Genomic DNA, 16,848 nt, shown 5'->3' with positions numbered 1-16,848 from the left:
ACCAAAATAGACCTTCTTTCCACATCCTGGACAGAGTGACACCTCCCCAGCAAATGAGGTCACATGGCTAGCCCCTGTGTGTGCATGTGGGAGGTTGGGTGGGAGGGTAGACACGTTACCATCGCAAGTGTTGGGCATCAATTTACAAAACCTGATTGAGGTTAAAGAACGTATGAAATGACTGATACGCTAAAAAAAAATTTAAAACTTAAAAAAAGAAAAACTTTTGAAAAACCTTTTGATGTCGACACTTGCCGTGAAAACAACGTAATGTCATCAAACCAACAGGCCGCTTTAAACCCCCAAATGGATTCAAACGATCTCTGAGAAATAGTAAACCTTAACCCCTCAACAAATGCAGTCATCCAACCATTCCACAACAGCAAACTGATATGTGAAAGTTGCATCATATGGGGCAATCCACCCGGTTAGCACACCAAAGTTGGCCTCGTGATGTCCTGACTGCGTGCACGCACCACTGACACAATGCCAGTTTCAGAATGATACCACTGGGTATTTGGTTACACTTTACATAAATTGGAGAGATAGGGAAGAGTCTTTAACAACTATGTCTGCAAAAGAAAGGAGAGAGGAGAGAGGAGAAAAAAATGAGGGTATGGGAGGTATGGAAACGAAAAATAGCAGTAAAGCCAAGAGAGGGAAGAGGAATGCATGGGACATATAGGGAAGGTGCAGCAGGTCAGGAATTCCACCATTTTGCAATATATATATATATATATATATATATATATATATATATATATATATATATATATATATATATATATATATACACATATACATATACATATACATATACATACACACACACACACACACACCACTTAACGACGGGGTTACGTTCTGAGAAACGCGTCGTTAAGCGACATCGTCGTTGTGCGAACATCATTTTTTTTTTCGTTTTCAAACATCGTTTTCGAACATCGTACATACACAAAACTAGACACCTAGGCTATATGGTGTAGCCTATTGCTCCTCGGATACAAACCTGTACAGCATGTTACTGTACTGAATACCGCCAACAATTGTAACACACATCCAAGAGAGACGGAAGACACATTAGTTTTACCTTTGTGCTGTTCATGATGGCCATCGGTGTTGTTAGCAGCAGCTTACAATCTCCTCTCGCATTGATTATAGAAAGATAAATAAATAGCGTTTGGATTTTATAAATACATTATCATTGCATCGATGTGAAAATTTACAAATGAAGAAACGACCACCTGTCAATTGTGAGATATATATATATATATATATATATATATATATATATATATATATATATATATATATATATATATATATATATATATATATATTTATATATATATATATATATATATTTTTTTTTTTTTTTTCGGAACAGTGCGATTGTTTTAACAACATAAAAAGCTTCACTGAAAACAAATTGGTGTTTTAATTTCGACTAACAACAACGATTTATTCGCGGAATTCTTCAATACAAAGGTAATTTACTTGCTAGAAGGAAAACGTGCAAACATTGGTTCAGTTTGAAAGCCGATTTCCTTGAATCCCGATTTAGCACAACCCTGCTTTTTTCGCGATGGCATTTTATGGATCTCAACGATCGCATTTATAACGGGGCCACACTGTCGTTGTTTATTATCATTATGAAGTATTATGTACTGTGCAGTGTACATAATTGTATGTGCTATTTTTATACGACTGGCACCGCTACATTGGCTACATCACTCGGCAATAGGAATTTTTCAGCTACATTTTTTTTTTTTGTCAGAGCTGGCAGATCCTTCGAATATGCGATCCGTCGTTGCCCGGAACGTCGCTCAGCGGCGCATGACTGTATATATATATATATATATATATATATATATATATGTATATATATATATATGTATATATATATATATATATATATATATATATATATATATATATATATATATATATATATATATATATATGGTTCTTTATAGCAACTTTATTCCCCATTTCATAAACACCATTTGGACACAAAAAAGTAACATGTTGTAAAGTGAAGGGAAGGCTGTGAAAGGTGTCGATTCAGGTGAGGTCTATGTTTACATCAAAGCCTTTCCACCCGTCCGGTGGACAATAGGAAACTTGTCCAATCTTGCATCCAGCTAGCCAAACATCCGTGCCCACTACAAAATGAAATAAAAAAATACAGGATCATGGAAATGAGCACAAATGGATACTTTTCCAGGAAATGAAATTGAAATTCAGAAGGAACAAATCTTAGAACCTCAGACACCCTTGACATGACAAGCCTTCATTACAAAATGACCGACTGAACCCTTGGCTTCGGCAAAAAAAACGATTTCAAAGAAAGACCGGTGTGTGCCTGCCAGAACCGAAGCAGTAATCATTTTCTGGAATCACTACTTGATGTTCCAGAAAGAAAAACCAACGCGTTTCCAAAACACGTGAACGTTTATGGTTAGGAGCAATTAAACCGGAATAGGAATGTTTTGGCAAAAATCGCTGTTCTCTGAACGTTATTAAAGAAAAATAAGTGCACCAGGCCAGCCATATCAAGGAGGCACATGCCAACTGAGGTTGCTAATGTTGCACCAGCGAGTTTTCAGAGCAGATGCGTTTGCCATGGAAACAACCGGTTCCTCCCATTGCGTCCAAGCTCTGAAGAGGCTCGCACAAGCATCTAGCTCTTCCTGCCGTTCACTCACGTGCATATTAAACAAAGGCAGGCGATGCAAGAAGCAATCCGAGTGCCGTTTTGCAATCGGCTTTTGCTTGCTGCTTGATGGGATTTAATAGCTTTGATCCAAAATGCAGTAATGAAATACAAATTGTATCCCTGGCATGTAGCCACTGTGTCAGGCTTTATTTAGTGAGTGTTGCAAGTACCTACAGATTCTTTGTCGAAGGAACCGGATCAAAGAGATGAAAACCATGAACATGTAAGCGAAACTTCAACAACAACAAAAGAGGAAGCTTCTGGAATGAGCCTACACATGCCTGAAATAATAGGAGGAAGAAAAAGAGATCGAAGAAGAGGAATAAGCCAAGGAACAAGAGGAAAGAGGAAGAAGAAAAGAAATGGAGAAGAGGAAGGTGGAGGAAGAATAAGAGAAAGAGGAAGAAGAAGAGTTGGCAAATGGGTATTTGCAAGATTCGATTCCTCGACGGTAGAGACTTTAAAGTTTCACTCATTTGAACATGTCCTGTTTCTTCTCTTACACATCCAAATTATTTAATCCCAAATTGATCTTCCTTCTCCCTCTCCCACTCACTGAAGTCGACGAAGATTGAAATATTTTTCACATTTGTAAAATCTACGAGTCATGCGCTCGACAAAAGCTCTTTACGATCGAATACTAATCTTGTTCACACCTCTTCACGACCGCACTCTCCTCCGCGTAATTATATTAGTCTGCATCATAAACCATCCTCTCTTCCATCACGTCGGAGAGAAATAGCACAACAAACGAAGCACAAATGTAAGCCATTCGAGGCTCAGGGGCAAACCGAGAAAGAGCGCTCGGAGCAAAGATACTACAAACATCTGAAAATGTTCAGGTTGTGCAAATGTCAAAACATCACAAGATGGTCTTTGAAACGAAAAGTAAGAAAAGACAGATACTATACACCATGAATGCATTCTTAGTTCTGACACCAAGTGTATGGAACTTTTAACCCTCAAAAGGACACCATGGTAGAGCTTTACAGCACTGCAAGACCTTTTATTGCAGACCGATTACAAGCCATCTACGTTATCACATTCTTATGGTCTTGCAGCACGCAGCTTATCTCACCAATTGAAAAACACCCGGCCCATCATCACAGGGAATTCAAATGCTTTGCATTCGTACACTTGTGCTTGTTGAGATATTTATGTCTGGTAAGTCAGCATTGACTCAACCTAATGGCCGCAATCATGATAAGGAAAACAAGGAGACCCACCCTTGGCTGCTGGTGCTTTGCTGGCTGGAACGGCAGCCACGGGCACAGAGGATGCAACGACACCGTCGGTCTTTGGAGCAGCCGGATGGCTTGTGCCAGTTGGATTTTCGTAGATGTATGATCCAGCTCCACCGATGTTTACTCCTAGAAGAGTAACACAGGACACATGAACGAAAGAGGGTGAGCCGGAAATTATGCCAATAGGGCAGGCAAGTTAGTTCATTTCGTTGAATTTTCAATATTGAGCTGTCTCATCTGTGTTTGATCTCATTGCGTCACTTGGCATCGCCTCCAATAACAAAGCGTCACCATTTCATTTGTGCTCTTCGTCTAATTGTAGCAATCTGTCGCTTATGCTGAAGCTTCCACGTGATTACTTAAAATACACGGACGAACAATGGCACTGTGATGTCAGTTTGGTACTTCACTCCATCTGGAATACCAATTGGTGGTAACAATTATCTTCATGTAAGATTAAGTCATGATTAACTACCTTCTACTTTACGGTCCCCCACCCCTCCGACAAGGTCAGAGGCAGTGGACGTTAAAATGAGCTCCGTCCGACCGATTACCTGTCCATTTACTTTTGTGCACACGATATTTTAAAAAATAAAAAAAAAACATTGGCTTTCATATTGCAGATATCTATCTATTCCTCATGAGATGATCTCAAACTGATTATATCATGGCTGTGATTGGCTAAATTCTGTTGCCATGACGGTAACTTTGCTTGTGCACACGATACTTCAAAAACCATTCAAGATTTAGCTTTCATATTACACAGATCTATTCCTCATACCACCCAAACAGTGGGGGACTGTTATCATGACATGATATGCAAGATATCAAAACAGTATAAACCCTCGAGATCAAAGGTCATGGCTCATTAAACAAAATTAAGGAAAGCAAATAGTCAATCGGCTTTGTCTTCGTGTTTGATTGTTAACCTTACAGAAAGCTTTCACAACTCCAGGCCACAATGTTCAAAACAATCGTGCCAATGAAACAGAATGCAGTTTAAATTCACAATTATTGGTTTCATAACGCAGCCAAGGCATGCAGAACTCCAGCCAGTTAACCCAAAACGTCGAGTTAGTTCAGAGTGGACTCGCCACAAAAACAACAGTAAGAAGAGACGACGAATAAAAAAAAAAAACAAATAAATAAATAGTAGAAAGTAGAGAAGAGGGAATACCGTTGTTCAAACAAGACAAAGTGCAAGCTATTTTGTATTCCGCTGAGACAAAAACACATTGAACAGCTGGACTGCTGACTTCAGACAGTCAAAATGGATGGGGAGGGAGGCATCTCTCCTAAAATCGTGTTTGTGAAACACATGGCTCGATTCAGATGCGTGGGAATACCACCAGAAGAGATGCGAGTCGAAAGAGAAGATATTTTACAAGAGATGACGAAACCTCATTCTTCTCCACCACTTGATGTAACGACAGCCTGTTTGACAAGGGTCTGTTCCAACATTTATTCAAAACTCTGCAAATGTTCCAGTGTCCGATTAGCGTGGGCCTCGTAACACACATACACATACACACACACACACACACACACACACACACACACACACACACACACACACACACACACACACACACACACACACACACACACACACACACACACACACACACACACACACACACACACACACACACACACACACACAGAGTTTGAGTTTTCCATCTGGTTATCTGGTTTGAGGGACTTTTGGGTAGCGGTGCCTTTTCTGGGTATCCCATCTCAAACGCAACTTAAATTGAAGGCACTGAGTCAGCCACAAAACCTTCAAATTCAAATGTACTCTTTCTTGAACAGTTCCTGAATCAGGGGCCAGCAACCCCCTTCTGATAAAACTACCAAAATTACAAATCACTGCTCACCTTCACTCTTTCATTCCTCTTTTTCCCCACCTTTGGAACAAACTCCCACACTCTCTGCAATCCCATTCTTCCCTCCAGGTCTTCAAAACAGCCGTTCATCACCACCACTGATCTTCCCCCATCCAAAACCATGATCTTTTATACCCCAACCCCACCTCCTTCAAATTCCCTGCTGTCCTTTCTGAAAGTTCCCCATCATGTAAGGTCCTGAAAGTCCCTGTAGTGTCCATCTTGTATACCCCGTATTCCCCACCCCATCTCCCACTCCCTTAGATCTCCTAATGTCTCTGTTTTGTCCTTCCCTCTCCCACCCCCCTTGTTGTGTGTTTGCTCTCATACGAGTCTCGACAATGTATACAATTTTTTTTTTTTAAATAAATCAAAGTACCCATTTCAGGTGCAAAAGCTTAACACTCAGAATGCATCTCGTCCATCTTTGAGTGGACTGTGCAAGACAAAGATAGCGAGAACTCCATCCACAGGCATTTGAAGATTGAAGTGATCGGTGAGCTGGACCTGGATCTGTGCTGCACTATGGACAACATGTTTATTCAGCGAATGCCTGGTGGCATTCAGCGAATGACGGGGTTTTGATTATGAACTTGTCCCACCGGTTGCATCATGAGTAAGGTGCAGCTGTAACCCTGATGCAAATTCGGGTAAAAATTTGGAATTCGAGTATGGCGTCAGCACACAATGGCCTATTCCTGCGGAAAACAATGTCGGAGCTTTAACGTTCACCAGTGAATGCTAGGATACAAGACACCCAGCTTAATGTTCATCCGAAGGACAGCATACTCTTTGATGCAATGCCATTCCTGTAAAGCATCAGGGTGATGGGTTTTCGGCAGGTCAGGAATCAAACTCAGACCAACGGCAAGTTACACTACTTCTGAGACGTCCTGTCAACCAAACTATGGACAATTGTGCTGTGTATCCCACCAGGAAAAAATAAAAACAGAGTCCAATGCTTGGGTTAATTTGTGTTGGGATTTAGATTCCAAACCAAGATGGCGAGAACACAATTGTAACCATGCGGACCATTTTGTTGCCAAGTTAGGTTTTATCAATGCTTCGTGAGCAGCAGACACCACCCAACACATGGACTCCATTGCCTTCCAGACACCCCCACACTGGACCTTTTTTTTTTTGCACCAACATGGGGACGGAATTTTAAATAAGTTGTTCAAGCCTTTGGAAATATTTAACGAGTTCCATCGAATAGTTCACCGCCCTTTTGGGAGGATGTCTGCATTTTTGGAAGGATGTCATGTAGACACAGTCGCATTTGCTTGTTGACACCAGGGATACATCAGTACCTTTCAAAAATAAGTTGCCATTGTGTGCCACGTACCCTGCCCAAGGAGGAGAAAAAGGAAGAATGCAAAGGCAAAGAGGAAGGAAGTTGTGCCGTTTCAGTCTCAATCGTGATGTGGTTTTGATGATACTTCAGTGGGAGTTTTACTTTGAGGCCCAACAATAGACTAAATAAGAACTACTCCTGCAAAGCCAGGCACTGGCAGGGTAGCTCAAAGGTAAACACACTCCCTTTGAGCTGTGTAATGCGGGTTTCATTCATGATCTGATTATAAAGCAGTCACACTGCTGCTTCTCACGAAGGGCAGTGCATCAGCGAGTGCACCGTCCAGCGGATGAACGTTAAGCTGGATATCCCATCTACTTAGCATTTGTTGGTGGACTTAAAAGTTCCCACGGTATCTTTAACAATTTCATGATCCCACGGTGTCTCCCAAAAATAGGCCAATGTGTGCTTGCCCCCTGGCCCAATTCCAAATTCCTGACCTACCATGCAGCAACACCATGCGATGGAGCAGCAACCTGTCCAGGGTTGGTTCTGAACCTACAATGTTTGAGTACCGCGATGTTTCGTGCTGTATGGGCATACCTTGACCTTGAATGTAGAGCCAATTAAAAATCAACCTGTTAGTTATAAAAAAAAAACCATGTTTGCTTAAGTGCTCAGATTCCTTACATGGCTTTTATGCTAAATGAAATGTTTGCCATTAGTACCAGTTGCACCTTTTTCCTTTTCAACAGAGTTACATACTCTTCACCCAATCAACCACCCACCACTATCCCTCTTGCTTACCTTTGGGTCCGAACAGGGCTGCGTAGCAGGGCTTGTTGCAATATGGTTTACCATCATGCTGAACAACAAGCAAGGATGGTGGGGAAACAAGAGAGGTTATCGACAATGTCAGCAGTATAATTGATCAGGTGAGGTATCTTTAACTGACATAACTTGGAGAATACGCTGAATGCAAGCAGGGAGATGTGTGATGCTGGGAAGGGGGAAGAGATGGCTGTGATAAAACGTGCACAAATCAGTTAAAAAGCGGCAAAAGTTGTGGGAAAGACCGATTTAGCGGCATTGGCTTTCTGCGAACGCTCTTCCAAGACGATATATAATACACGCCAGAGAAATCATGATGTGCAGCACGAAACGTTTTCTTCATACTGAGGTCAAACAGAACACCCTTGCATGTGCTCCGCTCATCATGCGTTAACGACCGCTTTGAACATTATCCAGAAATGCCAGACTAACAAGGGTGGCTCAGCCCTTCCTTGCAAAGCCAATATCTTCGGTTCAGACCTGACTTGTATACTTGGATAATAAGTATTTTTTCTTCGCTTTGAGAAGTCTGCAAATTATCAGCTAATAAATCCAGCTATGCACTCACAGCAATCAAAGGTGTTAGAGGATCTCTGCTGTCTTGTCAATCCCATAATGCATCTGGCTGCACCTAGCTGATAACCCACTGCAAGTGAAAGTAACCACACAAGCCACCTGACATTTGCTACATCAATATATTCATCCAATTATCTACTTCAACAGCCTTTGGTTTTAATTACGCATCTCTTGACGCAGCAATCCAGCGAAGCCAATGAAAGACAGTTTGCACACCCAGCTATTCCGCTGACATTTCACAGATAAGTTACATGTTTACAAGGACAAGAATGAAGCGAGAAGAACGTGTGAACAGAAAGCGATCAAGGTTTTTGCGCTGTATATTGCACATTTACAATTCATATCCATTGTAATGGAAGATGTCGATAATACCCGTTTTAAATTCATCCGTGCATTCGCAATATGTTGAAACGTGGATGGGAAGGAGTGGTATCCTGGCCTTGTGTATTTGTGTTCATGTAAATACTGCCACCTCTGCCGATGTACTTTGTGAACGAGTGTGTAGTGGGTTAGGTAAGAACGGATGTAGATTTTCGGATGCCACAAATACAGTTTCTCTTCTTACCCACGTCCCGTTTATCATTTTCGTCATCAAAACAGCTATCTTGCATTGCCCTTAGGGGAAACATCAGCCCTGGGGGAGGAAGGAGGCAGAGCAATAGCAGCCATGCAGGTCAGTTTGGCTGACCAGGCAGTGCTGCTGTCCATCCCTTTGAGAGTCGGACAATGGTATTATGAGCCAAAAGAATACGTCACTTCACCTCCTTGCTCTTCCCTGAGCTTCACTCTTGCAGAGAGAAACAATAAAAAGAACAACTAGAACAGCATTCGGATGAGCGCATATACCTCTGCCAGGCTGAACAGTTCATGTTTTGTATCCCACTGAAAGGCCGGATCTGGACCTGAAGCAAAATCTAATCGAGAAGTTCTCATCACCTAAGCAACTCATCCACCTAGTTTTGTCATAACTCGTCCACAATATTTTGAAATATCGTGCTATATGTCATTTTCACCCCATCTCTCAATGGTGAAGAATCACGTAAAAAAAAACTAGAAGGGCACTCGGTATAGCGCATACCTCCGCCATGCCATGCCCGATCCACAAGAATATATCAGGTCCAATGCATTTTTGACATATCCATGCTGCACAGTACTATATCGTTTTTTGGCCCGATCTCTCAATGGTGAAGAATCACTTTGAAAATTAAATAATTCTCATATCCAGATCCGGATTCAGATCTTCACCAAAATCGAAACAATTTGTCCTTGCGACACACCCAACCTATCCATCAAGTTCCGTCCGAATCCGTACACAACTTTTTAAAGATATTGTGCTATATATCATTTTAGCCCTTTCTCTCAATGGTGAAGAATCACTTAAAAAAAAAAACTAGAAGGGCACTCGGTATAGCGCATACCTCCGCCATGCAATGCCTGATCCACGCACGAGAACACGTCGGGCCCAATGCATTTTTGACATATCATGCTGTACAGTACTATATCGTTTTTGGCCTGATCTCTCAATGGTGAAGAATCACTTTTAAAAATAAATAATTCTCATATCCAGATACGGATCCGGATCTTCACCAACATCGAATCAATTCGTCCTTGCGACACACTCAATCTGTGCATAAAATTTCATCCGGATCCGTCCACAACTTTTTGAGATATCTGGCACACAAACAGACCAACAAACACAGACAGACAGACAGAAAGGGGTGAAATAAACTCCCACACTTTCGGTGTTGGAGGTAATTATAGGATCTGGATAAGGATGTTCAACAAAATCCAACCAATTCTTCTTTGTTACACACCCAACCTGTCCACCAAGTTTTGTCCGAATCCATCCACATCTGTTTGAGATATCGTGCTATATATCGTTTTTGGCCCCAATCTCTCAATGGTGAATAATTACGATAAAATTCTGGTATCCGGATCTTCACCAAAATCGAATAAATTCGGCCTTGTCCCACACCCAACCTGTTCAAAAGTACAAGAGGCCAGAGGACCTGTTAGTGTGGGTTGCACAGCTGAGACAAGTTGGGGTTGAGATGAACCACAGTGTAATGGCCGAGTGGAGTCTCTGCCAGACTAAAATACGAAGACCACACGACTATTTGTGCCTTCGATATAATTGAACAATCAAGGAACTCGATTCTTCTTGGGGCAAAACCACCCGGCATGGTCATGGTCTGTCAAGACACGGACACATTGCGGAATGGCAAGATGAAGGGTATAATTGAGGTGCAGGTTAGAGTGAGATCAACTTTAGTCTCTTAGGATTCCAATTGATTACTTTGCCACCGCAGGACAGAGGTTATGGTTTCACCCGTGTCTGTGAGCAGGATATCTCAGAAAGTTATGGACGGTTACGGTTTCAGGTTGGGTGTGTGAGAAGGACGAATTTGTTAGATTTTTGGTGAGTATCTGGAAACGGATCCTAGATTTTCTTTGAACGAGTCTTCACCATTGAGAGATTGGGCCACAAAACGATATAGTGCCTTCAGAAAGTATTCACACCCCTCAACTTTTAGTCACATTTTGTTGTTACAGCCTGAATTTAAAATTGATTAAAATTAAAAAAAATTGTCACCAATCTACACAAAATACCTCATAATGACAAAGTGAAAACATGTTGTTAGAAATTATTAAATAAAAATGAAAAGCCTAAATGTCTTGCATCAATAATTTATTCAACCCCTTTGCAATAACATTCCAAATTTAGTTCAGGTGCATCCAATTTATTTCAATTATCCTTAAGATGTCTCTGCAACTTGATTGGAGTCCACCTGTGGTCAATTCAATTGATTGGACACGATTTAGAAAAACACCTTTCTATAAAAGGTCCCACAATTTAGAAACTCCACCATGAAGTCCAACAAACTGTCCGAAGAACTCTGAGGTATAATTGTGAGGAGGCATAGATCTGGAGACGGGTATAAAACAATTTCTGGAGTGTTGAAAGTTCCCAACAGCACAGTGAGCTCCATCATTAAGAAATGGAAAGAATATGGAACTACCCAGACTCTTTCTCGAGCTGGCCGTCCGACCAAACTGAGCAACCGGGCAAGAAGGACCTTAGTCAGGGAGGTGACCAAGAACCCAATGACCACTCCAACATAACTACAGAGTTCCTTGGCTGAGATGGGAGAACCTGCCGGAAGGACAACAATCTCTGTAGCACTTCACAAATCTAGGCTTTATGGGAGAGTGGTCAGACAGAAGGCACTCCTGAGAAAAAAAGCACATGACAGCACGCCTGGAGTTTGCAAAAAGACAAGTGAAAGACTCAGAGCATGAGACAAAAGATTCTGTGGTCTGATGAGCTGAAAATTGAACTCTTTGGCCTGAATGCAGAGCACTACCATCTGGCGGAAACAGAACACAGCTAATCACCCATCCAACACCATCCCAACTGTGAAGCATGGTGGTGGCAGCATCATGCTATGGCGATGCTTTTCAGAGGCAGGGACTTGGGGACTTCTAAAGATAGAGGAAACAATGAATGAAGCGAAATACAGGCAAATCCTTGAGAACCTGCTTCAGAGTGCAAATGAGCAAAGGCTGTGGTGAAGATTCACCTTCCAACAGGACAATGACCCCATGCATACAGCCAAAGCGACACTGTAATGGCTTCAGAACAAAAATGTGAAAATCCTTGAGTAGCCCAGCCAAAGTTTAGACTTGAATCATCCCATTGAGAATCTGTGGAAAGACTTGAAGATTGCTGTTCACCGACGCTCCACATCCAACTTAACAGAGTTTGAGAAAATCTGCAAGGAAGAATGAGAGAAATTCCCCAAATACCGATGAGCAAAGCTGATACAGACATACCAAAGAAGACTTGAAGCTGTAATCGCTGCCAAAGGCACTTCCATAAAGTATTTACTCAGGAGTTTGAATATTTATCGATGCAAGACATTTCACCTTTTTATTTTTAATTAATTTCAAAATTTTCTGAAAAACACATTTTCACTTTGTCATTATGGGGTAGTTTGTGTCGATTGATGACAAATATTCAAATTTACTCAATTTTAAATTCAGGCTGCAACACAATAAAGTGTGACAAAAGTCGAGGGGTGTGAATACTTTCTGAAGGCCCTGAATAACACGATATTTCAAAAAATTGTGGATGGGTTATGACAAAACTTGGTGGATGAATTGGTTCGGTGACAAGAACAAGCCGATAAGATTTTGGTGAACGTCCGGATGCAGATCCGGCCTTCAAGTGGGATAAAAAATGTATTTAGCTTGGCGGAAGTATGTGCTCTACAGCGTGCCATTCTAGTTGCTTTTGTAATTTCATCCTGCTGGTAAAGAAATACCAAATCTGGTTCTTCCTTGAAAAAAAAAGTTGCAATGAAGAATTAACTCTATTGTCAAACAAACCCACCCAATTATTTCCTTGGTCATCAACAGAGGTTCATTCTCCTGAACTTCTTGGCCTCAACATCAGTCATGACCGCACCTGGGCTAACCACATAGCCAAGTTTGCTTCCAAAGACAGATTAGGCATTCTCTGTTAATCCAAGTCTTTCTTTGGAAAATCAGAGCTACTCAGTCTACAAAGCCTTTGTCTGTCACTCAATGGAGTGCTGCTCTCCACGATAAGCTAACATCCCAGAATCACATCTCTCCAGGATTCTTTGGAGCCTAATGCTCTCAATATTATTGGAATATTCTGTGATGAGACAGCAGCACAATATGTTGTTTTTACGTAGCAGGTAGGTCGGTGGTCTCTATTTTACTGGCTCTTCCCAAATATTGCTCCCTCTGCTCTCAGCCATCTGACCCTCCTTAGCAACTCCAGCGTGCCCACCTTCTTCCAGTAACCCCGTTCTGGTTCCCACATCATGTACAGCCTTTTTGGCTGCTGGTTGCATCATTGGTTAGGGGCGCAGCTATGCCGCTGATGCAGTGCCCCAATTACCAGTACACTAGTGCTCATTTTGCTGACCTCGGAAGGATGACAGGCTGAGTCAACCCCCTGGTGTTAATTCAGCAGCCAACAGGGCTCAAACTCAATCAGGACCCTAGGATCCCAAGCCACCACCATAACCACCAAGCCAACACCAGGCTTACCCTGCTCTGGTTAAATTTCCAAAATACAGGCTGATTGCATACCTCAACTCCTTTGTTCCTCACTTCTCCTCCCAGAGGGCATTATTTTCCACTCTTCACTCCAGGGCTTCAAAGCAGGCAGTGTCCTGCCACCTCACATCACCTGCCATCCTGATCCATGATCTTTATTACCCCCATTAACCTTTCCCAACCCACCCTTGCTGGTTTCAGTGTTTCCTCCTCTGCTCCTTCTCGTTCTTTTCATTTATTCCCTTGCTGATTGTGTCCAATTGTTGTCCTGCTACCCCACTGTCAATGTTATCTAGCTCTTCCATGATCCTTGCTCTTGTTAAGAAATGAAAAAAGGTATTTCAAAGCAGCTTGCCAAGTGTGTTGTTATAGAAATGGGATATTTCAATGATCAGGGGGAAACCATAAAGTGCAGAACAGTACTATCAGCAGCAAAGAAAGCATTGATATGTGTCGCTAATATCTAGAGTGGCAAACAAATGGGACAGATTTCAGGGTGGACTAATTCTATGATAATGGAAGGTAATTTATTTTCCAGGTTGTATCAGACTAACTGGAGATTAAAAAAACAATTAGTCCTCAGGGATGGCAAATTGGACACGTGAACAACTAGCATGTGTGGTTGAGCAGTATTTCTTCCATAGATATTCTACGATTTCGACACAAACAGAATTCGGAAGACATTTCCAAGTTCGTGATGCACCATCAAGAAAAGTAACAAATAGATGCGTGGCAAGCTTCCGTGAAACAAGAAGGGCCTACATGCCACACCGCAACGCCATGCACGGAAATGTTGTGAGAGTGTTTTCCTGGAAAGCTGATCTCCAGATTTGGAGGTGTGAATTGGCCTCTCAGATCTGCTAATTATTCCTGTAGGGATATTTAAAAGACACAGTGTACAGGAAAAGGCCACACACACTCAATGAACTGAAAGGAAACAAGTGAAATTCAGCCCATGCCGATAGACTTTCTTGTGAATGTTATGATGGGGTATTGGGTACCAGAACGGCGGAATCTGTTACCTGCCAAGGGGCCCATTTAACTAACATCATTTTTAAAACCTCATGCATTCTGAAGAAATTCCAATGGTTGTACTTTGAAAATGTCAATAGAGTTGAACAAATAACTTCTATAATTAAAAGACATTTCTATTTCAAACGTGTCTGATCTTTTTGCCACACGTTGTTATATTATATACGAGTGAGGCATGCTTGAGTTAGGGTGCACCCTACGTGTATCTATACTATAAGAGCCATTTGTCTGTGTGTTGCCATTCTTCTCGGAGATGGCTGAATCAATCTTCGTGAAACTCTGAGGTTCATCAGTGAGTGCTGGGGAGTATTTTAGACAAAACAATTTTTTTGAAAATGTTGAAAAAAGAAAAAAAAGTAGGATTTTTTTTTAAAACCGCTCTTTCATGAAAGGCAACATTAAATAATCCCCGACCCCATTCCTTAGTGGGTGTAGGGAATTGTTTTAGGGCCCCACAAAAAACAAACCGGGCAATACCGGGCAACGCTGGGTACTCCTACATATTAAATACAAGCTTTATATATTTGATGATGTGGATTATGAAACAGCTTTATATATTTGATGAAGTGGATTATGGTTACATTCTGGAAGCAGCTAAATGGTAATGGAACAGCGTTTGCACCCACTTGTATCCTTCTCCATACTTCTGCCTGGTCGAGACATACAAACAACTCAAAAAAACAAACAAAAAAAAAAAAATCAGTGCTGTTTTCTTACTTGAGGCTCATAAATGAAAATAAAGCCTGGACAAAGGATAGTGGGTCAGGCTTGACCCAAGCAGATACACTACATGGCCAAAGGTATGTAGACAACCCTTCTAATTGGCGGATTCGGCTATTTCAGTCACACCCATTGCTGACAGGTGTATAAAATCAAGCACACAGCCATGTATTCCCCATACACAAACATTCATTGGCAGTAGAATGGGCCGCACTTAAGAGTTCAGTGACTTTCAACAAAGCACAGTCATAGGATGCCACCTTTCCAACAAGTCAGTTTGTCAACTTCAAGTGCGATTATTGTGAAGTGGAAACATCTAGGAGCAATAACAGCTCAGCCGCGAAGTGGTAGGCCACACAAGCTCACAGAACGGGACCGCCGAGTGCTGAAGCGCATTGCACGGAAAAAATCGTCTGTCGTCGGTTGCAACACTCACTACAGAGTTCCAAACTGCCTCTGGAAGCAACGTTAGCACAAGCACTGTTCATCGAGAGCTTCATGAAATGGGAATCCATGGCCGAGCAGCCGCACACAAGCCCAAGATCATCATGCGCAATGCCAAGCGTTGGCTGGAGTGGTGTCAAGCTCACCGCCATTGGACTCTGGAGCAGTGGAAACGCATTCTCTGGAGTGGCGAATCACACTTCACCATCTGGCAGTCCGACGGATGAATCTGAGTTTGGCAGATGCCAGGAGAACGCTACCTGCCCGAATACATCGTGCCAACTGTAAAGTTTGGTGGAGGAGGAATAATAGTGTGGGGCTGTTTTTCATGGTTCAGGTTAGGCCCCTTAGCTCCATTGAAGGGAAATCTTAATGCTACAGCATACAATGACAATCTAGACGATTCTGTGCTTCCAACTTTGTGGCAACAGTTTGGGGAAGGCCCTTTCCTGTTTCAGCATGACAATGTCACCATGCCCAAAGCGAGGTCCATACAGAAATGGTTTGTCAAGATCAGTGTGGAAGAACTTGATTGGCCTGCACAGAGCCCTGACCTAAACCCAAACACCTTTGGGATGAATTTGAATGCCGACTGCGAGGCCACACCTAATTGCCCAACATCAGTGCCCGAATCAACTCGTGCTCTTGTGGCTGAATGGAAGCAAATACCTGCAGCAATGTTCCAACAACTGTGGAAAGTCTTCCCAGAAGAGTGGAGGCTGTTACAGCTGCAAAGGGAGGACCAACCCCATATTAATGTCCATGATAATGAAATGAGATGTTGGACGAGGTGTCCACATACTTTTGGCCACGTAGTGTATATACCCATATGACCACAAGCAGATGTTTTTTTTCACATTCTAAAAATATTTTTGACCTTTTCACAAATATAATCTTTACATTTAAGAGGTGAAATTTACATTCCAACTGGTTGCTCCACATCCCTCTTCCTTCACGGCACAGATGCATTTATACTGTGGTAAATTTCAGCACCAGAGCGACGCAAAAACA

General features: G+C 42.0%; 1 protein-coding gene across 1 annotated transcript in view; it reads right to left on the bottom strand.

The window, feature by feature from the left end:
* LOC147012254 (cysteine-rich protein 2-like) overlaps positions 1 to 16,848 on the bottom strand; it is a 47,435-nt gene that overhangs the window by 13,164 nt on the left and 17,423 nt on the right. The window contains exons 3-5 of the mRNA XM_085856150.1: positions 7,951 to 8,008; positions 3,946 to 4,089; positions 3 to 74 (exon numbers count right to left, since the gene is read on the bottom strand). Coding sequence (XP_085712276.1) covers positions 3 to 74; positions 3,946 to 4,089; positions 7,951 to 8,008 — 274 coding nt within the window. The remainder of the gene's footprint in view (positions 1 to 2; positions 75 to 3,945; positions 4,090 to 7,950; positions 8,009 to 16,848) is intronic.

Source organism: Eptatretus burgeri, chromosome 15 (assembly GCF_056783735.1).
Source record: "Eptatretus burgeri isolate ZD-2024b chromosome 15, Ebu_testis_v1, whole genome shotgun sequence".
Taxonomy (NCBI): domain Eukaryota; kingdom Metazoa; phylum Chordata; class Myxini; order Myxiniformes; family Myxinidae; genus Eptatretus; species Eptatretus burgeri.
Note: the sequence above shows the minus strand (reverse complement) of the source record. Positions and strands in the feature narration are given on the sequence as shown.